Here is a 24,075-nt window from a genome sequence, read left to right as displayed (position 1 = left end):
CACTGGAAGGGGCTCTCAGGTCTCCCTGGAGCCTTGTCTTCTCCGGGTGAGCCCCCCCAGCTCTCCCAGCCTGGCTCCAGAGCAGAGGGGCTCCAGCCCTGGAGCATCTCCGTGGCCTCCTCTGGACTCTCTCCAGCAGCTCCACATCCTTCTTTTGTTGTGGGCCCCAGAGCTGGACACAGAACTCCAGGTGAGTCCCACCAGAGCAGAGGAGAAATAATCCCCTCCATTCCCCTGCTGGTCACACATAAATGAGTTTGTAATTCCAACTCAGAATTTTCCACCCTGTGCTTGGTCCCAGCTCCCTTTCTGCTGACTCACATCAGGAGTTTCTGTTCTACATCTGTTCTTGTGGTTCAGTCTCCCAAGGGCAAAGGACCCCCTTCAATGGGTAAAGTAACTCTATAAAGCTAAATAAACTTAAAGCAGCAATTTCAAATTATTTAGTGGGAATTAATAATCAGAAAGCTTCTCTTCCCTTTTTGATCATAAATTAACTTGAAGGAAATCAATCTAGAGGGCAAAAAGTTTGGTGGCACCAGAGAACCCACTTCCCTTCCCAGAGCAGAACAACCCACACCCACATGACTCTCCCCATGGTTTTCTGTGGCCTGACTCGTGCTTGGAGCTGCAGCACCCACCATGTGCAACCTCTGAGCTGCAGCTGTGCCACCCAGGCTGTGCCTGGCACAATCCCAGGGTGTGAAATCCAGCCTTTCCTTCCTCCCTGTGCACCCTCCCAGGCCGGGGAATGGGAGCAGTGACAATGTCACCTCCTTGCTCAGAGCCAGGGCTGAGGGTCCAAGTGCCACAGGTCCCTTGTGGAGCCCCACCCTGCACCTCCCCGAGGGGTCACTGCGGGTCCAGCCCTGCCTGAGCCACCTCCAGCTCTTCCCAGCAATAAAAAAGGGCATTGCAGCAAAATCAGGTAACGGGAATATCCTCCCTGACCTGCCAGACTTGTGCAATGTCCCTCCAGGACTTCTGTTTGTGCAATGTCCCTCCAGGACTTCTGTTTGTGCAATGACCCTCCAGGACTTCTGTTTGTGCAATGTCCCTCCAGGACTTCTGAAAACAGGGAATTCCATGGCCCTTCTTCATGCAGATCTTTTGAGGAAATGCCTCATTCCAGAGCTCCCTTGGCTGCATCACTCCCCTCCCCCCCTCCAAACACCACCTTGCCCTAAAACGGGAGAAAAACTCCATGAGGGGAAGGTTGAGAACTTCAGTAACTCCAGTTGGATGGTAAAGAAAGCAAAACGAGCTGATAAAGAGCATGGATGTCACAGCACCAGCCCTGCTGCTCACGGGTACCTTCACATGTACCAGCAAGTCTGGCCTTGCTCTCCTTATCCTCCTTTTGTTCTCTCTTTATGAAACATAAAGCAAAACTGCCTTTGCAGCTGCCTCCTCCTCCTGGAGAACAGAGCACTGGGGAAACTGCAGCTCCTCCAGTGCCCTCTGGCTCTGACATGGAACAGCAAGTCCAGCCCACACCAAAAACTCCACCCACCTTCTAACGCTGATGCTGCTCATGAGTAAAATCCTGCTACAGTTTGTAGTTTTATATCATTAAAGATGAAGAAATGGGAAGCACTTTGGAGCTGGGCTGAGCACTAAGTTGCTTTCCAAGTGTTGAATGAGTCTTGTAGCAATTTGTGTGGACAGAGATTTACAAAAGTCCTCAAGCCCCACCTGGCTTCAAACTTCCCAAGAATTCCACCTTCCTCTGCAGCACCAATCCCTGTGCAGCCTGATGGCCAGGGGTCCTCAAGGAAGATCCTTCATCCCAATATGATTAAATAACTGGATGAGAAATGCCTGCAGTGCCCCCAAACTCCTGTGCACTGAGGTGAAACACCCCTGGGGCTTGTTGTTGTCAAAAATCACACGTCCTGGTGCTTTTCTTGGCCCCACTCTGGGCTTGGCAAAGAGAGCCAACCCATCCAACCTCACAGAAACTAATCCAGCCTAAAAAGCCCAAAGGAATAGTGCTGTGCTGCAGGAGGGGAATGGATCAGTTCAGGCCAGCCCCCATCAAGGGCAGGCTGAATCCCAGCTGACTCTTTGGGTGCAGCACCCAGAGATCCATCAGCAGCTGGAGGGCTCACACAGCCACCTTGTAGCCTCCAGCTTGTCCAAATCCAGCTTGAGGATCCACTCTGAGGAGTTTGAAATGACTTTATTAAACAGCAACCATAGAATCATCGAGGTTGGAAAAGACCTTTAGGACCATCAAGTCCAGACTCACTGGGTGGCTTTTGCCACAGCTCAGGAAAACAGGGGAGATGGAAAGGGAAGAGGCTTGAAGGGATCCCCTTCCTTCTTTCCTGCACAGCACAGACATTCGTTCTCCTGCAAACCCTGACACTGAGCAGGGCTCAGATTTAAATCCCATGCACAGTGTTTGTGTCCCTCCTGCAGCACTCCAGCCCCAGGCAGTGCAACACAAGCACATGCAAAGGTGCAAGAGATTCACTAAAATGTTGCTTTCATCGTTTTTGTTATCAGGTTCAGTGTCAAAACTGATCAATTCAATCCTGCCTGCCCGGAGGCTTTGCCAGGAATGGGAGCAGCAGCAGCACCACCAGTGCCCTCTGCTGATGAGCAGCTCGGCCAAGGGGCAGCCGCTGCCTCCCGGAGCCAAATCCAGAGGGACCACAGCGGGCTGGGCTCTTACACAGCACCCACCACCTCGTTTTCCTAATTATTTTGGGTTTTTTACCCACTCAGAGCGGGTTTTGCTCAGTGTCACTCCATTCCCACTCTCTTTTTAGCAGCAACTTAGTCTGACACCCAGGAGAGGAGCAGGAGGACAAGGATGACAACAGGAGGCTCAGAGCTGTGGTTGTGACCACCCTCGAGTTCCAGGTTGCTCACACTCAGTTTCCTGAGCAGGAAAACAGGACACAATCCAGGCTGAAATGCAAACTTGAAAGCCTGGCACGGAAGTTGCTGAGATTTGAAGTGGCTGGATTAAAAAACTTCCAGGATAAACAACTCTGTCTCCTTGAGGAACATCGATGAACTCCTGCCTTACACAGCCCAAGGTGCAGTGAGAACAACACCAGGGTATTAAAGAACTAATTCTTCCCACTTTCAGCAAATTTTAAATTATCCTGCCACTTTCTCTGGGCTGGAGGGAGTCACCTGTAATGGAAGGGAATACAGGGAAATTGGAAAGCAGGGGATCCACAGCCCCTCTGAACCATTTCTGTCACACAAAGCACTGTAATACAAAGCTTTTCACATCGTGCAAATCAAGCAGGTTCTTGTGAAAGGCACTGGAGCACAGTGTTACTTTTAATTACCCTTTAAGAGCTTAGTAAAGTGGAGTATCCTGACAGATCCCCCCTTGCAGCACACGGTGGGTCCCCACCAGAAGCCTCAGATCTACCTCAGGACAAGACTGCATTCATCAGCCAGAGGAATCACAGAATATCCTGAGCTGGAAGGGACCCACAAGGATCATCCAATCCAGGCCCTGGCCCTGCACAGACACCCCAAAAATCCTATCCTGTCCCTGTCCCATTGGCCAAACACTCCTGGAGCTCTGGCAGCCCTGGGGCTCTGCCCACTGCCCTGGGAGCCTGTTCAGTGCCCACCACCCTCTGGGGGAAGGACCTTTTCCTGAAATCCAACCTAACCTTGCCCTGGCACAGCTCCAACCATTCCCCATTCATGCCAAGCCCAGGAAGTCATGAATGAAGTCCACCATCACTTGTCACCCTCTGAATTTATTTAGAGAACAGATAAATTCCATCTTTGCCATTAATCAGGCACAGAACAAAGTGGATTTCTTAAGAGCCATGGGGTGATTCTGGTGGGAAGGAGGTTCCCAATTCCCACTCGGAGCAGGGCCAGCTCTGAGGTCAGCCCAGGCTGCTCAGGGTGGCCTTCAAAGCCTCCAAGGACAAAGAATGTATAACCTAATGTTTGGTTGTCCTCATGGAGAGAGTTTCTCCTTCTTGCTGGTCTGTCTCCCACTTAAACTCATCCCATCACTCAGTTTGGCAGCAACATGAACTGGTATTTGTTTTCCAGCATGGTCTCCAACCCCAGCAGGAGGTTTTCCTCTTTAAACTAGAGACATTACCCCCATTTCACTCCAAGGATGGCACCTCCAGTCTAAATGTCACTGGGAAACAGCCAGTAACAGGACAGGGCACAGCAGGGTATCCACAGAATGGTTTGGGTTGGAAGGGATATTAAAGCCCATCTCATTCCATGCCCTGCCATGGGCAGGGACACCTTCCACCATGCAGGTTGCCCCAGCCTGGCCTTGGACACTTTCAGGGGTGGGGCAGCCACAGCTTCTCCAGGCAAAGATCCAACTTTTAACACTTTCAACAGCTCATCCCCTCTAGGATCCCTCTCTAGCTCAGAGAAGTTAGTTCCTCTGAAGAGCAGGAAATTAAATGCTGATGGTGGAGTTGTGCTCCAGCTCCTCCTCTGAATAAGCTTCTCCTGCTGACAAACAGCCCCATCCAAGGGTCTCCCCAAGGCCATGGCCCCACTCCCACCACTCTCTGCAGCAGCTTCTTGCTTTGCCCCACTCAGGTTTAAATCTGAGAGGTCATCTGGCCTAGGGGAAACTGTGGTGGTGGCAGAGGGAAGAGGGGGACAGGGAGAGGTTTATCAAGCCATCATCACTGACAGCACAGACTGATGCAGCAGTTTGAGAGTTAATTGCTACAAAAATTCCCTCCCCTCATCCCAAGGACATGAATCTGCAGGAGCAGGTAAGATCTTGTGCAGACAACAGGAGGAGGACCTGAGATAAAACCCAAGGTGTGCCAGTGACTGCTCAGCATGGCCCTTCCCTTCTGTGCCATGAGAAACTGGGAAGGGACAGAACCAAAGGCAGTGAGATTTTATCTGCCCATCCCTCATTTAACAGGGAGGGTTCCCTTTGGAAAGAGATAACAGGGAACTGCAGGGCTGGTGCTGCTACACTGACAGTGCCTTGCAACTTTTCTGGGTGTAACTTGTAATTTAATTGTAACTCATCTCTGCTGAGCAGAGGTACAAAGTCCTGATCTGATCAAACGGGACAAGGTGAACATCAGTGGGTCTCTGAAACAAAAGTATCACAGAATCATGGAACGCTTTGGGATGGAAGGAACTTTAGAGATCATCCAGTTCCAACTCCCTCCCACGGGCAGGGACACCTCCCACCAACCCAGGTTGCTCCAAGCCCTGTCCAGCCAGGCCTTGGGCACTTCCAGGGATGGAGCAGCCACAGCTTCTCTGGGCAAGCTGCTTTCAACATCCCTTAGAGCCCCTGCAGGCAGGAGTGACCAAATGGATGTTACCTCCCTGTTACCAACTTACCACGTTTGGAGTTCACTCGAATTCCACTGAACTGTGAGAGCAGAGGGAAAGTTACAGCAGGTCCTCCCACTACAGCCACCTTGGGAATGGGAACACTGGGACAATGCTAAGTGAAACAAGGAAATATGATGCTCAAGGAGCCATCATCCCTCTGCAGACCTTGGCCCTCAGTCCAGGCTCTGCCCAAGCAGCAGGACACGCACAGGGATCCACAGGGATCGGTGGCTCCAGGTGGAGCCTGGGCAGGGAGGGCAGAGCACATTCCCAGGGTCACAAACACCTCCAGCCACCCATGGAGCACATCCAGGGCCAAGTCCACTGGGATCTTTCCCCAGGGGTGAGCACACCCTGGTGTGTAGTGTCATGGGAGTTATTCCTGCAGCATGGACAGGCTCATTGGAAGGTTTATATGGAAGCTGGAACTTCCTGATGTGCCAGGTGACACCAGCACACCAGTGCCTGGTGAACAGCAGTTTGGTGTGTAGGGAACTGCATCCCAACAGCTGGAATTTCACACTTGACTTAGAAATAGGAAAGCCAACATTAATAAAAATACGTATGGGACACTTCATCCTTTTTCAGATGCCAAAGGGCTCTCACTGCAGGGAGGTGAAGGGGGAAGGTGTCCCTGCCCATGGCAGGGCGTTGGAATCAAATGGTCTTTAGGGTCCCTTCCAAGCCATTCTGGGATCACCATCTCTCCCTTTGGACAGTGTGGAGGCAGTTTGGACAGGCTGGTCAGTGAATCCCATGCACGGAAATGGGGCTGGACTTGCCTGCAGAGGCTTTATGGACCTGCCTTCACAACAGCAGAGCAGAACTAACACATCCCACAGCACGGGGCTGACTTTGCACTCACGACTTTGCAAGACCCCTGGGATAGTTTAGCAAAACTACCCACTGTCCTAAGAATTATGTAGGTATCACTTAGAATCATTGAATTATTAAAGTGGGAAAAGATCGAGTCCAACCATCCCCCAGCACTGCCAAGGCCACCCCTGACCCATGTCCCCAAGTGCCACATCCACAGGGCTTTTAAATCCCTCCAGGGATGGGGATCGACCCCTGCCCTGGGCAGCCTCTTCCCATGTCTGACCACCCTTTCAGTGAGGAATTTTTCCCCAATATCTCAGCTAAACCCCTCCTGGCTCAGCCTGTCCCTGTTCCCTGGAGCAGAGCCTGACCACTGCCAGCTCTCCCCTCCTGGCAGGGATTGCAGAGCCAGAAGGTCTCCCCTGAGCCTCCTTTTCTCCAGGCTGAGCCCCCCCAGCTGCTCCTCATGGGACTTGATTCCCCTAAAAATACTCAGCCCAAGTTTTGTGGGTTTGCAGGCACCAGCAATTAACATCATTGCATCAGGATGCTGCTCTTCATCTTCACTGATGCACCAGAGTGGCAGACAATTCACCTGAGGAATCCAGAGGGATGGACAGTCCCACAGCTCCAGGCAGGATGAAACACTGGCCACACATTCAGCGTTCTGTTAACAGATGTAAGGGTTACTTTTGGACCATGGCCTAAGAAAAGCTTGTTCTCAAGCCTTCAAGTGGATAAATAATCTTGTTCCCACTCTTCAGTGCTCACTGCTGCCACTTTTACCTTCCTGAGAGGCTGAAGGTGTGAGGAGAGGCAGCAGCACTGGCAGCTCAGTGTGAACTGCCCTGAGAGCCTCTGTATGGAACTGGAATCATGAGGGATGCCCAAACCTGGGAGTTCACACAGTGCCAAGCCCTGGAGTCTGTGTTATCCACCCTATCCCATCAAACTGCTGGTGGGTGTACACAAACATTGGTTTGGGGGTCACTTACCACATCCATGTGTGTCAATCCAGCTCAGGAGTTGCTGAGAGGCAGTAAAAACACACCCCACACTTTTCACAAATCCAAAATAGCCCCATTCCTCCTCTGGAAAGAGCAAGACCAGACCTTTTCTCTCTTAATTACTACAGAATTTGTGCACATGCAATCCCTGAGGCTGACATGCTACACCAGAGCCACGGTCATATCCACATTTAATATCCCTTTTTTTTTACAGGCTGCAAAAATCACAAAAGGAAGAGGAAAAACACTCACAGAAGTCAAGTAATTCTGATTTTATATTCAGGCTTTGCAAATCAAGGATGTCCCACTTTTACTATTCATTCAAGGCAAAAGTCTACACAGGCATGTCAAAAGCAGGAATTGAAAAACAGTGAACACAACAGTCTTGAAAATACGTTTAATGTCTAATCTTATACAAAAGTGACAGCATTTTCAAAAAAATATCAAATCCTGTATTTATAGCTTCTCACTATCATACAGCAATATTTGTTTCATCTAAAGAAAATACAGCAGCAGGTGATAATCTATACTTTGAAGACGTGATTGCTTATATTCCTTATTGTAAACAAATGCAGTATGTCAACCTCAAAGCACAAGTCAAAACGAACTCCTCAGCAGTTGAACTCAAATGATGCATAGAAATGTACAAATTCCATTGCAGAAGCTTCAGGCCAGAAGTTGCTCACACTTGACATAACATGTGATAAAGTTACTACACGGCATATAGTGACACCTTGAGTTTGTACACAATAGATTAACAGGAAATACCCTTTTCACTGCTATGCAAAGAACTCTGCTCACAAAAACAAAGGGGTTATGAAACAGTTTTCATGACCTCAAGAAATACGAATATACATTGAAAAACATCCCATATATATTGAATTTTAGCCTAAATGTTCCAGTAATAAATCCTGCCTATTTCAGGAAGAACCTAGAAGTCTAGTTACTTTTACAAAACCCCTTTCCAAAAATCATTACTTGCTACTTTTGCTTTCTCCTTTCCTGCCTCTTCCCATTCCCTGCAGAGACAAATGGCCAGTGCAATTCCAACTGGAGTGCTGCTACTGCATGATCCATTCATTTGGAATAAACGTGTTCTCATTACATTGATTTACATCTAAGGCTGCAGGTATCAACAAAGCACTTCAGCAAATGCAGTCAATGCTTCTTATGTTAATTTTTAGTTAGTCTTGCCAAGGTCTAAGCCAAGACTGTTCAGGGGGCAACTGGGGTTTCTTTAAGGTTAGTGGAGACTTGTACTTTTGGTTCCTATTCCTAAGGTTAAGTTGCTGGGGTTTGAGATGTTAAGTATTTTTGTTCTGCTCCAGTATTGTCTTCCTAAAATTACAAAAATGCACATTCCTTTGCTATCAGTTTTAGCCTGAAACAGCCCCAGATGAGCTGGCTGTTTCCTCCTGCAGAAATATTGAAGGGTTTGCCACAAAGGAGAGTCCCCACCAGGCTACCCCATGTGTTTTTAAGCTGTCCATCACATGCATGCAGGAAGCCACGAAGGTACTGGAAGAGAATCAACTCCTTTTCACAGTTCCAGGACACAAAGACTCCCTAATGAGCCACCATGTGAAGCAAAAATCTGTTCCTAATTCTACCCACAGAGGCTAAGTGAGGAGACCCCCATCTGGGGAGGAAACAAACTGTCTGTGGCCCAAGTCTAGGCCATGAAGTACCACCAAGAGGGCTGGGACTCCTGGCTGACACGTGGCTGTGTCCCAGCAAACCCCCTGGATGTGCTTTGCACGGATATGGCAAACCCAGGGATACTCCGGGCAGCGCCCCTTCGGAGCTGGGGGGCAGCTACACAGCAGTGCACAGAATTCCTGACATTCAGCTCCTCCCAGATTCCACCCACTCCATGAGGTATGCACACACCCAGCTGAGAACAGGGGGCTGCTCCCAGGAGAACATCCAGCACAGCCCCAGGGAGCCCCCCTGGTCCTCAACAAGGATCTCTGTAGCCCACGGAACCGTCGGGCCAAAAACTGCTGGGAAGGGGATGGTCAGGATGGGCTTTGACACCTTTTAAGCTCAAGTTCAGTTTGCAGGGATCTGAAAAAGTGTGCTGAGTTTACACAACCCAGCAGGCAAGTTGAAATGTGAAATGACTAGAACCCAGGTCAGAAATAGGGAAGTACCTAAAGGGGGGATTGGTTCCTCTTTACACAGACCAAGCCAAGCTTCCAACCACCACAGAATGAGAACTGGCAACGGGATGTGTCCTCATGGGCATGCACAAAACTCACATCTGCTGATCCAAAGTTAACTGCACATCCAGGTCACTCCATTGTTTGGGAGCACCAACACCTTGGATCCCAAACGTGGCTCTTCTCCTCCAGTCCCAGACCGAGAATTGGTTTGAGTATGTACAAAATGCTGAGAAAACCTTCCAGTTCACATGCTCTGTCTCGTTAGTCTGAGTTACTGTAGCACGTTCAGAAATTAGGTTTCTTGACTAAAATGTTGAAACACTTCATTTATTGACATTTTAGAATAACCTGAAAATAGATAAAGTGTGACTATCCATCCGTTCAGTCGCCAGCACGAGTCTGGCAACGAGACTTAAAGCATTAATGGAAATTTTAGAATTAACTTTTTTATAGCTCCATGGGCCTGATTCTTTATAATCCTTACATGGCAATTCCTGTTCTTCCAAGGAATACTTGCCAAGGTAAGAACCACGGATGTTAGTTGATTTCTTCTCTTTGTACTTCACTTGATTAAACCAAACAATTATGCCAGCATATGAGCAAGGTAGACTGATGTAAACTGCTCCTTCATACCTCAAATACACATTCAAGAGGCAATATTCTTCATAGCCCCAAACATTACTGAAACAAAAACTGTAAAAATCTCTGTAAGTAGTGGATGAAGGTGGAAAACTACAGTATTTTGTTGCCCAGAATGTGTTCAACGATAAGGCTGCAAGAGACAATAATTCATGGTCAGTACAGGCTTTTCACACAGCAGTTCATTCAGTTATAAAAATTCACAATTAAGAACAAATTCATCCTCATAATTTGTTATTCCTTCCCTAGGAATCTCTCTAGGTAAAAGAGATTGGAGTATTTTTTATTTTTGAAATTATTATATAATAATATATAATATATTGTCCTCCCTGTTTTTGGCTTTTAGAGGCTTTCAAAGGAGTGGAAGACCATTATAATGTGAGACAAGCTCCAACTTGGCATAATTTCACTCTTGTAGAATATTTAACATTTAGGAAGTTGGCAGTTGCCCCACTGACCACAGGAACAACACAGGTGTGCTCCAATTCCTTCCCTGCACTAAGAGATTTGAGCTACTGAATTTCCACACTTAAACAAGTAACAATTTAGAGCAACTCGAGGCCAGAATCAAATACTCACATGGGGCCCACCAGGCATTGACGGAGCACCAGCAGGACCAGATGGCACTTGAAAAGGATTAGGGGGTGTAGGATATAGTCCTGGAGCTGGATATGATCCTGTGGGTGGAGGGAATGGCCCTGGCGGTGAAGGTCCCCACGTCCCCGGCGGGACCGTCCCCCACGGCACCGTCGGCGCGGCCCCCGGAGTCTGGGTGGGAGCGGAATATGGCCCTGGGGGTGGATATGGCATGCTGGGAGCAGGATACTGCCCTCCCATTGTTGGTCCCCATGCTCCGGAGGGCATGGATCCCCATGGCCCAACAGGAGCAGGAGGCGCCGCTGGCTCTGTTGGACCTCCGTAAGGTCTTGGAAGCTCTGGAAAGGGCATGTTTGGCGGCGGATACTGCCCTGGCGGGACAGGACCTGGCACAGTTGGGGGTGGATATGGACCACCAGGAGGAGGGCAGGAGGGTCCGGTAGGAGGAGGAGGAAATGGAGCAGGCGGTCCCGGGGGCATTGAAGGATACATTCCCGTGGGAGGAGGTCCGAATGGCACGCTGGAAGCGGAGGTGTTCGGAGGCAGTCCCGTTGGTGTCATAGGGGGGGCACTGGGGTTATTCCAAGGGTTGGAAGCCGGCCAGCCCTGCGGGGGCTGCCCCTGGCCAGGCTTGCTGCTGCTCACTTTGGAGGTTTTAGCAGGAGACTGGTCTGGTAAAGCATCTGCCAACTGGAAGACAAAGCGCCGGTGAGAAGGGAACGTGCCAAGCGGAATTCCCAGCTGGAAACATCCCCCCCCACGTTCCCAAATGGGAGGAGAAGAGCTCTGTGTGGCTGCACAGACATGGGTACAGTCCCTCCTGTGCAGGTGCCATCACTGAGGCAGCACAGGCATTCTGACATGCTGCACTTGGAAACCCACAGATAAAAGGCCACCAACCACACAGAACAACAAGCACCTGCAGCACAGACCAGGAAACGTTTCCCTACATTTCCATTATAGCTACTCTGATGCCATTAAAGCACAGTCCCTTTGTTAATGTCACAGAAGAGAACCCACGAGGCACCCAGCAGCTTCCAGCCTCTGATCCAGGGATTGCTACATCTACCCAGAAGGAAAACACCACGACTGCAGTACAGAGGAAATCACCTCTCAGCTGTCAGTTCCCCTTCTTCAAAACCTGTGTCAGCTTTTAGAATGAAGGAACACAACTGGCTGATCTTCAGGAAAGAAAAACTGTTACTTACCGAAAAATCATCAGTTCCAGACATTGTGCTGAAAAGTAAGGTAAGATAAAGTGAAATTTGTTGAAAATAATAAAGGTATTTTAAGCAAGAGTTCATGAGATGTCTACACTGGTCTCAGTGGAAGCACAGCAAGTGTTGAACGGGCAGCACCTGTTGGTGTTTTGGCTTTAGTGGCCCACACCAGATCCAAGTTTAATGGTGTCTGTGTCTCTGCTTGTGCCCAGGTGTTGCCCTGGGTAAAGGAAATAAATTTAAACCTCGTGTTTTAGCCCTGGGTCTGTGACTGTCCCAGCTGCCTCCCTGTGCTGACTCACACAGTGTCCCAAATGCCACCCTCTGGATAAAGTTCCTGTGAAAAGGAAACTCCTCAGCCTCTCCCTGCCTCATCCCAGACAGGTGTGACATGGAATGTAAATGGATCACATGTCAACAGGAAAAATTATTTCAGGCATTCATAGGGAGCAGGCAGCATACCCAGACAGGGATGCCTGGGAAGTATTTTAGGTGTTTTCTAAACTGGGATTAGGAAAAAGTATGGCAGGATTCTTTCAAGTCAGTGCATCTAAACCAAAACAAAATTAAATCACAGAATCATGGAATGGTTTGGGTTGAAAAGGACCTTAAAGATCATCCAGTTCCACCCCCTGCCATGGGCAGGGACAACTTTCACTGTCCCAGGTTGCTCCAAGCCCCATCCAACCTGGCCTTGGACACTCCCAGGGATGGGGCGGCCACAGCTTCTCTGGGCACCTGTGCCAGGGCCTGCCCATCCTCAGAGCCAACAATTCCTTCCCAATATCCCATTTAATCCTGGCCTCTGTCAACCCTTGTCCTGTCCCTCCATCCCTTGTCCCAAGTCCCTCTCCAGTTCCCCTGGAGGCCCTTTAGGCACTGGAAGGGGCTCTCGGGTCTCCCTGGAGCCTCTTCCAGGCTGAGCCCACCCAGCTCTCCCAGCCTGGCTCCACAGCAGAGGAGCTCCAGCCCTGGAGCATCCTCATGGCCTCCTCTGGACTTGCTCCAGCAGCTCCATATCCTCCTGATGTTGGGGAGCCCCAGAGCTGGAATCCCCACACAGATCTCCCTGTCAGAAATAAAAGAACTGCAGTTTGCTGATGCTTTATCCTCCAACTACTCCACAAAACACTCAAGGCAGTGGATGCTCCTGTTTACATTCCCTGACTGCAGCACTGACCACAGACCTGGCAAAGTGTCACTGATGTGCAAGGAACTTCCAACCTCTACACACTTCCAAGCAGCACTGAAAACAGGGACCAATGAGCCACATTCTGCCTTTTCATGGAAGCAACTACAGCACTCAGAGCTTTCCAGAGCTTCTCCACAAGGATCCCTGACTGGCTCAGTCAATCCTGACAAGCCACACAAAGGACAAAGCTCTGTTTGGTTTGACTGACAACAAACACTGACTGGAGGTGAAGAACTGTGACCAAGAGCAGGTGAAACAGGAGGACATGCCCTAATGGAGCCAGAAGGTTTTAGGGGAGAGTTCAGGAGACAGGGAGGAGCATAAGAGGAGGAAAAACCCAAAATGTAACTCAACAGTACAAATCCTACTGCCACAACAACCAATCCTGTTGATGGGGCAGAACTGACTCCTGACACAGAGAGGGATCTCAGGGATGGAGGTTTGTAGGGAAACCCCAGATCAAACAGGTTTATAAACTCCATTAGATTAATATATATCCACATTATTGGCATTATGTAATTTATACAGTCTTCTCTGAAACTGCATTGTAAGTTTATTACTATCTACACAATTCCCTGATCTTAGGACAGCTCTGGATCAAGGGATCATTGTGCTCAGCATCCCATTTTATCTTAACAATGACCACTAGAGAAGAATAAAACAGGGATGACACTCACGCCAACACTTCACTGATCCCAAGCTCAGACACCCCAACACTTCACTGATCCCAAGCTCAGACACTTCCTGAATTACAGGCAATTTCTATGGAATAAAACCTCTCTTTTTCACAAACACACCCAATTTCCCCACTTGGATATGGGATGTCTCCTTTCCCTACTTCAGTGTTGCTCCTACAACACCCATTGGCAAGGAATACTCCACTTGCTCCTTCTTTTTTGACTCTAACCCTGGATTTTACTGGTTTCAGTGGCTGCTCCTCCAATCCTGCAGGTCTGTCCTCACCCACCATTACCCCACAGATTTCCCCATTTCCTTCTCCAGGCTGAGCTCCAGCTCATCCCACTTGGGCAGCAGCGATTCCACACCTTGGATTATTCTCTGCCTCCCTTGGAGGCTTTTCCAAGTCTTTTGTATCTCTTGGGATGAATGACAAGAAGAAACCACAGAGACCTGAAGGTGTGGGATACCCACTGATTTATACAGTTCCACAATTATGCTCTGCTTTGTCTTCCATTTCCTTCCTAACATTTCCTAATGTTCCATCTGCTTTGGATCCCCGTGGAACCGACACTCCTGTGCCAGGATTTCACTCCCAGGGGTGAAGGGTCAGCCCATCATTTATAGATGGAATTACGTGCACCACTCTGCCTTTATCTACTCTGAACTGCATCAGATTTATCACCACTGAATTACAGCTGACAATTTAATACCCAATCCTGACTTTCCTCAACGGCTTCAGACCAACATTGCTCAGGGATCTCATTTCCCAAGTTATTTGTGGCCACACAGAGCGGCCCAGGGCGCTGTGGGAACACAGAGTCACATCTAATAACTTAAATAAACCTGGAAGAGATCCCTAATAATTTAAATAAACCACTTAAGAATTCCCAAATAATTTAAATAAACCTGGAAGAGATCCCTAATAATTTAAATAAACCACTTAAAAAATCCCTAATAATTTAAATAAACCACTTAAGAATTCCCAAATAATTTAAATAAACCATTTAAGAAATCCCTAAAAATTTAAATAAACCTTTTGAGAAACACCTAATAATTTAAATAAACTTTTAAGAAATCCCTATTAATTTAAATAAACCATTTAAGAAATTCCTAATAATTAAAAAAAAATTTAAGAAATCCCAAATAATTTAAATAAAGCATTTAAGAAATTCCAAATAATTTAAATAAACCTTTAAAAAATCCCAAATAATTTAAATAAACCTTTAAAAAATCCCAAATAATTTAAATAAACCATTTAAGAAATCCCTAAAAATTCAAATAAACCTTTTGAGAAACACCTAATAATTTAAATACACCTTTTAAGAAATCCCTATTAATTTAAATAAACCTTTAAAAAATCACTATTAATTTAAATAAACCATTTAAGAAATCTCTAGTAATTCAAATAAACCTTTTGAGAAACACCTAATAATTTAAACACACCTTTAAAAATACCTAATAATTTAAATAAACCATTTAAGAAATCCCTAATAATTTAAAAAAAGAATTTAAGAAATCTCAAATAATTTAAATAAACCATTTAAGAAATTCCAATTAATTTAAATAAACCTTTTAAGAAATTCCAAATAATTTAAATAAACCACTTAAGAAATCCCAAATAATTTAAATAAACCATTTAAGAAATTCCAAATAATATAAATAAACTTCTAAGAAATACCAAATATTTTAAATAAACCATTTAAGAAATCCCAAATAATTTAAATAGACCATTTAAGAAATCCCTAAAAATTCAAATAAACCTTTTGAGAAACACCCAATAATTTAAATACACCTTTTAAGAAATCCCTATTAATTTAAATAAACCTTTAAAAAATACCTAATAATTCAAATAAACCATTTAAGAAATTCCAAATAACTTAAATAAACTTTTAAGAAATACCAATAATTTAAATAAATCTTTAAGAAATCTCTAATAATTTAAATAAACCATCTAAGAAATCCCAAATAATTTAAATAAACCTGTAAGAAACACCTAATAATTTAAATAAACCATTAAGAAATACCTAATAATTTAAATAAATCTTTAAGAAATCTCTAATAATTTAAATAAATCTGCAAGAAACACCTAATAATTTGAATAAACTTTTAAATAAATCCCTAATAATTTAAATAAACCATTAAGAAATAACTAATAATTTAAGTAAGTCTTTACGAAATCTCTAATAATTTAAATAAATCTGCAAGAAACACCTAATAATTTGAATAAACTATTAGAAAATCCCTAATAATTTAAATAAACCATTATAAAAATACCTAATAATTTAAATAAATCTTTACGAAATCTCTAATAATTTAAATAAATCTGCAAGAAACACCTAATAATTTGAATAAACTTTTAAATAAATCCCTAATAATTTAAATAAACCTTTTAAGAAATACCCATCACCAGAGTTAACACCCTGGTGGAATTCAGAGCCTGATTCAGGAACCTGAAGGTTTGTTACAATTCCAGCATTAACTTGCACCAGGGACACTGTCCAGGTCAATGACCATTTGTTTGGAATTGAGAAACCAGCTCAGCCACCTCAGGAAAATGATTTCTGCTCCATTATTAACAGACACCAACCAGAAGAAAAAATAATCTCAATTTCTCCTCAATAAATAGCCCTTAAGTTAAGAGTTCATCAGGTTTTGTAATGAACCATGAGCTGCTTTTTGGTGTGGTGTTCAACTCACCTCTGTGGGCACAGAAACTATTTGATATAACCTATAAAATTAAGGAAATCAACCATTACTACAAGTGCAAAAACCCCTTTTTAAATAAGTGCACGTGTAAATGTAGTAGTGATAATAATAATAAAAAAATTGTATCAAAAAGCAACAGCAAAACAGGCCAAGAGAATCCTCCTTTCTTTAGGCAGGTGGAGAGATGGGATGAGACCAACCACAACAGATCCACAGAGACCAAACCAAGTCCTCAGAAGGAGTTTGAACATTTGCTGCGAAGGGTGGAGGGAAGAGAGATAAGAAACCTAAAGAAGAACTCAGAATAAAACCCTGTGATGTGTCACAGAAGTGAGAGAGAGGAGCCAATTCAAGTCAGGCAGTGGGTGAGTCAGGCCTGGCTACCAAATACCAACTAAGATCCCCAATATTTGTTAGCAGATAATTCCCAAATATTTCAGTGCCATGAAAACGAAGGAACCAATTCTGCTGCATGATTTATGGGGAAAAAAATGTAGTTAAGTGTCTCTTATAATGAGATTTAGTGGCTTTTTCACTTTGGCAAGCAGACAAGAGCAACATTTGTTGGCAACATTTGGGATAACTGAGCCCATGCCAAGCATGTCAAGGATCCTCTTGCAGACAGGATGGCCTATTTCAGGGATGTTTTTTAAACAGACACTTAATCTGGGTACTGCCACCTTCATTTCAGAGGAAAGAAACTGAAATCACCCTTAGACACGTTCAGACAACACATGAACTCATCAGTACTTCCATCTGGAATCTTTATTCCATTCAGGTTGTTCAACACCCAAAGAATTTCAGGCAAAACCTTAGAGAAATATCAATTATACTCACAAAAGTGTTGCCAGAGGCATTCAAATGCTCACAGATTACTCTGGCACACAGAAGACCTCCAAGTAACCACATTCTGAAGTCCCCCCCTGGTCACACGAGGGCTCAAGATTTTAATAAAAAACCCACTGAGTGGTGCCTTGAGGAGATTTTGAGTCAGGGAATTAACAAATGGACTCTCTGAGAATTCCCAGATCACAAGCACTGCTGTGAGTACAGAAAAGCCCATCTGGGTAACAGACATTCACTTTCACCACTTAAAACTCTACTCCAAATTATCCTTTCCTGGAGTTGGGATGAAGAAAGAGTGAGTGGAAGAAGGAGGGTTCGGCTGGCAGGGAGCAGAAAGGCAGAGCTGGCAGTCCTGCTCCAATCCACTGCGCTGGAAGATAAGACTTCCTTTGTTTTCCAAGGCCCTGGAAACATCCCTGTCTTTCCAGGAGCCCAGAGCCTGCCAGCTCCAGCTGCCAGGGCACCACTGCCCAGACACCTCTGGGGACACACATGGCCAGAGGCACCAAAGGGAAGCAACACATGGAGATGATCTGTGCAAGAAACACCTCCAGGAGCTGAATCCTTCTCATCCCTTATCCTGAAAAACCATGAGAAGGATAAAGGACGTCACTGAACCTGCCCAGAAACCACACACAGCAAAATCACAGAATCATAGAATGGATTGAATTGGAAAAGACCTCTGAGATCATCAAGTCCAACCCTTGGGCCAACTCCAGTCCCTTTACCAGATCATGGCACTCAGTGCCACGGCCAAGCTCACCTTAAAAACCTCCAGGGATGGGGAATCCACCCCCTCTCTGGGCAGCCCATTCCAATCCCTGAGCACTCTCTCTGCAAAGAATTTCCACCTGATCTCCAACTTCAATTTCCCCTGGCAGAGCTTGAGCCCATCGTGTCCCCTTGTCCTACTGCTGAGTGCCTGGGAGAAGAGACCAACCCCCACCTGGCCAGAACTTCCCTTCAGGCAGTTCCAGACAGTGCTGAGGTCACCTCTGAGCCTCCTCTTCTCCAGGCTAAACACCCCCAGCTCCCTCAGCCTCTCCCCACAGCACTTGTGCTCCAGTCCCTTCTCCAGCCTCGTTGCTCTTCTCTTCTCTGTTGGGTTGGAAGAGACCTCTGAGATCATCAAGTCCAATCCTTGATCCAACCCCACTGTGATCACCAGCCCAGGGCACAGAGTGCCCTGGGCTGGTGATCACAGTGGGGTTGGATCAAGACATGGTGGATTCTCTGTCCCTGGAGGTGTTTAAGAGGAGACTCAGTGCCACATCCAGTCCCTTCTCCAGCCTTGTTGCTCTTCTCTGGCTCCACTCCAGCCCCTCAATCTCTTTCCTGCACTGAGGGGCCCAGAACTGAACACAATATCAGAACACAAATCATCAGGTCGAGGCCTCCTGGACACCCCGGAGCTGCTCCTGGGAATTCACAGCAGGGAGTGAGCCGGGCTCTGAGCCACAGGCTGGGAAGAGAGGAGGGCTGGGAAGCACCACTCCAACCTGGCACTGCCAGGATAGCTCCACCAACAGCGTTCACACCCAACTGGTGACTTCCTGAGAGGTCTGGAATGCCTGTTCCTGGAAGCTGCTGCCGTGTGTAGTGTGCTAAATCCGTCCTACAAACAGCTCCCACAGCAACCCCGCTCCATGATCACATCCTCTGATCACATCCATCCCACTGAAACTCAGGGATGGAGTAGCATTTTTCCCATGTTTTTGCCTTTCCTGGCTTTTCTTCACCACCAGTCCTCAGGGACTCTCACTGGAAAGAGCTGTCCAAAGCACTTTTCCTTTCTTACTCCAAACTAAGCATCAACCACTCTCCTATTTTATTTTTTTTCGAGTTGTGTGACATTTCTCCAACACTTGATGTGCCAGATTTAGTTCCTGTCTCCAAGATCATCTTTGAAACACGGGAAAAAAAGGCTTTCTGGATGCAACAGGCTGTGCTGCATTTCCACTGGGTGGCAGAGAGGTTCCTTTGTCACTCCAAACATGACTAATTCCTCCCAGCATAACCTCATCCACAACAGGATTTCTGCCCACATAAGTGTAACTACCCAACATAGCACTTGGAGAAAATGGAAGAGACACCCAATCTTTGACAGCTTCGAAATGTTTTCTAAAATATGCAAATTTCTGCAGCTTCAGGCGTTAAATATCAACACTTTAGAGATGGCCTTTATGGAATCCCAGAATGGTTTGGGTTGGAAGGGACCTTAAAGATCATCATGTTCCAACCTCCCTGCCATGGGCAGGGACAGCTCCCACTATCCCAGGTTGCTCCAAGCCCCATCCAGCCTGGCCTGGAATTCTTCCAGGGATGGGGCAGCCAAAGCTTCTCTGGCCAACTCATGCCAGGGCCTCACAGGGAAGAATTTCTTCCCAGGATCCCATCCAACCCTGCCCTCTGGCAGTGGGAATTCTCTCCATCTTTCTTGCCAGCTGCTGGAAGGCCACAATTAGGTCAGCCCAGAGCCTTCTTTTCTCCAGGCTGAACAATTCCAGCTGTCCCAGCCTTTCCTCACAGGAGCTGCCCCATCCCTCTGAGCACCTTGGGGGCCTCCTCTGGCCCTTTCCCCACCTTTAATGCCTCCTCACATGCCATAAAATCCTTTAGTCTGTCCTGGCTGTTTATCCAACAGGAGGATAAACCAACAGTCAGGTCTTCAGTAGCCCCAGGAGGGTTGGGGAGATTTCTGCCCCTTTCCCTGTCTGTTTTCACTGACAAAAAGGACAAAAGGCAGACCTTTACTTTTCAGACTTCCAGGATGGATTTCAGTAAGAGCAACAACCAAATTCTGGTGTTTGATATAAATTATCAACTATCAGGAGAAAATAAGTCTCCCAAACAGAGGTCCTGGCAGTTTCCAACACCTCTGAGATTTAAAGCCATAAGGAAGTGTGGCCTGTTCCAGCTTTCCAGCCATGACAGGCCATTCCAGACCATTCCCCACCAAGCCCAGCCCTGACCACCTCACTGGTCCCCACAGCACATCCAGATGGGCCCCATAGCCAGGAGGGTCCCCCAACCAGGAGGGTCCCACAGCCAGGAGGGTCCCCACAGCCAGGAGGGTCCCCACAGCCAGGAGGGTCCCCCACAGCCAGGAGGGTCCCCCACAGCCAGGAGGGTCCCCCACAGCCAGGAGGGTCCCCCACAGCCAGGACGGTCCCCACAGCCAGGACGGTCCCCACAGCCAGGAGGGTCCCCCACAGCCAGGAGGGTCCCCCACAGCCAGGAGGGTCCCCCACAGCCAGGAGGGTCCCCACAGCCAGGACGGTCCCCACAGCCAGGAGGGTCCCCACAGCCAGGAGGGTCCCCCACAGCCAGAAGGGTCCCCCACAGCACAGCCAGGAGGGTCCCCACAACCAGGATGGTCCCCACAACCAGGACGGTTCCCCAACCAGGAGGGTCTCACAGCCAGGAAGGTCCCCACAGCCAGGAGGGTCCCCCACAGCCAGGAGAGTCCCCCACAGCCAGGAGGGTCCCCCACAGCCAGGAGGGTCCCCACAGCCAGGAGGGTCCCACAGCCAGGAGACAGGGATCACTCTGGAGGTGCCTTGTTGAGTGCCAGCTGTGACACAACACCAGTAAAGAGTCCCCACTGCCAAAGATTCCTCCTGTCCACACCACCCAACCCTGTAAATCCTGAAGCAGATTCATTAGTCCAGCAGCTCAGAATAATTAAAACTGATCCTTCAGAGTTGGTTGTGAATTTTGTTGAGAGCTACAGAGCCCATTCTCATCCCAGAAAGGTTTGAGTTGGAAAGGACCTTAAAGATCATCCAGTTCCATCCCCTGCCCAAAAACAGGGACACCTCCCACTATCCCAGGTTGCTCCAAGCCCTGTCCAACCTGGCCTTGGACACTCCCAGGGATGGGGCAGCCACAGCTTCTCTGGGCACCTGTGCCAGGGCCTGCCCACCCTCACAGACAAGAACTTCTTCCCAATACCTGATCTCTTAATTTTACTGAGTAAAAACTCCACTCCCACGTGTCACTCCCCAGTTGGAGCCTCCACCCTGACACACAAACCCACACACCTTTCTGCAAACCCCTTTCCAGCATCCCATCTCACAGCTGGACACAACCGGCCCCTTCCACACCTTCCCCTGGCACTGCCAAATTGCACTTGGACCAACTCTGGCTCCAGGAACTTCCCAAGTGGTTCCCAGGACTGGCTGCCATCACCGCAGGTTTTCCATAGGCCACTGATCTCCCGGGTCTTGGCAAGGGCAGTTTCAGGGCGTGTCAGGTTGACTTCAAAAGTGACAAAGCTGCTCCCTTTGTTCGTGCCACCCCCGGCAATGCGGCCGAGCAGCAGCACCTCAGCACGGACCCCGCCGGGAACGAGCTTTCCCTCGGGAATTACACCCATCTGTGGGGCCGGCAGCTCTCCGGGGGCACCAACACCCCGCAGTGCTGGCCCGGCCGGGAAGGCCCGAGCCTGTTAAATGCCCACAGAATTAACCAACTGCTCATAAACTACGAAAAACCGCCTTTCCTGAGCCCTTCCTTGGGGAGGAACCTTTGCAGCTAAAACAGGCGATTTACGCTTATTTACAGATTACGATCGCACAGCGCAAAGAGAAGCCGAACGCACATCCCACCCAGCCACCACAGCGCCAGCGCCGCCGCCGCCACAGCCAACACGCGGCGCTGCGCGGGGCCCGGCACCGCCCGCCCCCCGCACCGCGGCGGCACCTCCGGGACGGGTGCTGGGCGGGCGGGGCCGCTTCCCGCGGCGGGCGCGGGGCCCGTGTGGGCGGCAGGGCCGCACCGCGGTACCTGTGCGGGAGAAGCCGGCCCAGGCCCGGAGCGACGCGGCGGCCGCAGCTCCACCGCTACCGCAGCGGCGCCGGAACCGGAACTGCGTCACGGCAGCGGGACACGCCCACACCGGGGCACCGGCGGCGCGCGCGCTCGGGCGCGCCCCGCGCAGCGCAGGCCACGCCCACAAACCGCGAGGCCACGCCCCCTCCATAGGCCTACAATTGGTGCTGTGGCCACGCCCATTGACCAATAACCACGCCCCCTCCCAATTTAAAGCATTACAGCGGTGTCTCTGACCACGCCCATCGCTGGCCACGCCCACTGCCAATTCACGGCTGTGGCTGTGCAAGTGGCCACGCCCACTGCCCGATGACCACGCCCCCTCCATAATCCTCCAATTATTGCTCTGCAAGCGGTCACGCCCATCCTCTTGACCACGCCCCTCCATAGCCCCATTGCAGCTGTGACAGTGGCCACGCCCATCTCCGACTTGGCCACGCCCCTCCACACCCACACATTGAGGCTAAGACCGTGGCCACGCCCACCTACCTGTGGCCACGCCCACTCCATAGCTGCATACTGTAGCTGCGAGAGTGGCCACGCCCAGCTTCCATTGGCCATGCCCCCTTCATATTCCTATTATAGCTGTGCTAGTGGTCATGCCCATCTATTCGGCCACGCCCCCTCCCTAACCCGCTAATTGATGCTGTGTCTGTGGCCACGCCCACTCCTCTTGGCCACACCCCCTCCCTATACCACCCATTGTGGCTGTACCCGTGGTCCCCCCCACTCCCGCTTGGCCACGCCCCCTTCACAACCGCACATTGTGGCTAAGACCGTGGCCACGCCCACCTAGCTGTGGCCACGCCCACTCCATAGCTGCATACTGTAGCTGTGAGAGTGGCCACGCCCACCTCCCATTGGCCATGCCCCCTTCATATTCCTATTACAGCTGTGCTAATGGTCATGCCCATCCATTCGGCCACGCCCCCTCCCTAACCTGCTAATTGATGCTGTGTCTGTGGCCACGCCCACTCCTCTTGGCCACACCCCCTTCCTATACCACCCATTGTGGCTGTACCCGTGGTCCCCCCCACTCCCGCTTGGCCACGCCCCCTTCACAACCGCACACTGAGGCTGAGACCGTGGCCACGCCCACCTAGCTGTGGCCACGCCCACTCCATAGCTGCATACTGTAGCCGTTAGAGTGGCCACGCCCACCTCCCATTGGCCACTCCCCCTTCATATTCCTATTATAGCTGTGCTAGTGGTCATGCCCATTCATTCGGCCACGCCCCCTCCCTAACCCGCTAATTGATGCTATGTCTGTGGCCACGCCCACTCCTCTTGGCCACACCTCCTCCGAACCACCGTTACAGCTGTGCCTGTGGCCACGCCCACACCTTGGCCACGCCCATCAAATAAGTCTATTATCGCTGTATCTGTGACCACGCCCGCTGACCACGCCCACCAAGCGACCACGCCCCACTGTGTGACCACGTGACACCGGACGCGGCCACGTGACGCGGCCCCTGCGGGTCCTGTCTCATCAGCTCCGTGTCCATCGCTTTAGTTTGAATAGAAAATAAAGGTATAACTTGGTTTTCTTCCCCGCCCTCTGTCCCCCGAATCAAACCTGCCCTGTGCAGTCCCACCCCCAGACCCGTCGCAGAAAACGAGGAAGCCGGAAGGTTTCTGTGTGTTCAATGTGTTACAGATAAAAAAAATAAGGTCTAGAAACTCAAATATTATTCTTATGTACAAGCCAAACGGCCACGGATGGTTCTGGTTAAAGCACACTGGAGATAGACTGGACCCCACAGCCAGGGGTGCAAACATTTCAGCAGCAGCTCCACAGCCCCTGTCACGTGTAACAGTGTCACTAATAATCACATAATCAGCTGTTTCTCATGAATCTGTATTGCTGCTGAAAATCCAGTCCTGATTTTCTTCCTTCACGCCCAGCAGGAGTGTCTGAAAACAACCCCGACATCCCCAACAATCCCCCTTGTCCAGGAGAGGCTTTGGGGCTGTCACCACTGCCCTGGGGTTCCCCCCAGCAAAATCTCACCGAATTTTCACCTGAAGTTACCCCAAAGAGT

General features: G+C 48.9%; 1 protein-coding gene across 1 annotated transcript; it reads right to left on the bottom strand.

Annotated features, from left to right (window-relative positions):
* Positions 1 to 7,411: 7,411 nt before the first annotated feature.
* MAPK1IP1L (mitogen-activated protein kinase 1 interacting protein 1 like) lies at positions 7,412 to 22,075 on the bottom strand. The gene is made up of 4 exons (XM_071557247.1): positions 21,989 to 22,075; positions 11,764 to 11,791; positions 10,538 to 11,245; positions 7,412 to 10,091 (listed from the first exon to the last, which is right to left on the bottom strand). Exons 2-4 carry the CDS (start codon positions 11,785 to 11,787, stop codon positions 10,080 to 10,082), a joined length of 744 nt encoding a protein of 247 aa, XP_071413348.1. The 5' UTR covers positions 11,788 to 11,791; positions 21,989 to 22,075; the 3' UTR covers positions 7,412 to 10,079.
* Between the last annotated feature and the right edge of the window lie 2,000 nt (positions 22,076 to 24,075).

Source organism: Pithys albifrons, chromosome 6 (genome assembly GCF_047495875.1).
Source record: "Pithys albifrons albifrons isolate INPA30051 chromosome 6, PitAlb_v1, whole genome shotgun sequence".
In the NCBI taxonomy this organism is placed as follows: domain Eukaryota; kingdom Metazoa; phylum Chordata; class Aves; order Passeriformes; family Thamnophilidae; genus Pithys; species Pithys albifrons.
The sequence above is the reverse complement of the archived record's forward strand: the minus strand, read 5'-3'. Positions and strand labels throughout refer to the sequence as shown.

Coding starts and splice junctions, on each gene's coding strand:
- MAPK1IP1L (XM_071557247.1), bottom strand. CDS start 11,787: ATGTCTGGAACTGATGATTTTTCG. Junction 11,246..11,763: donor CTGGAACTGATGATTTTTCG/GTAAGTAACAGT, acceptor TTTGTCTTCCAG/TTGGCAGATGCTTTACCAGA.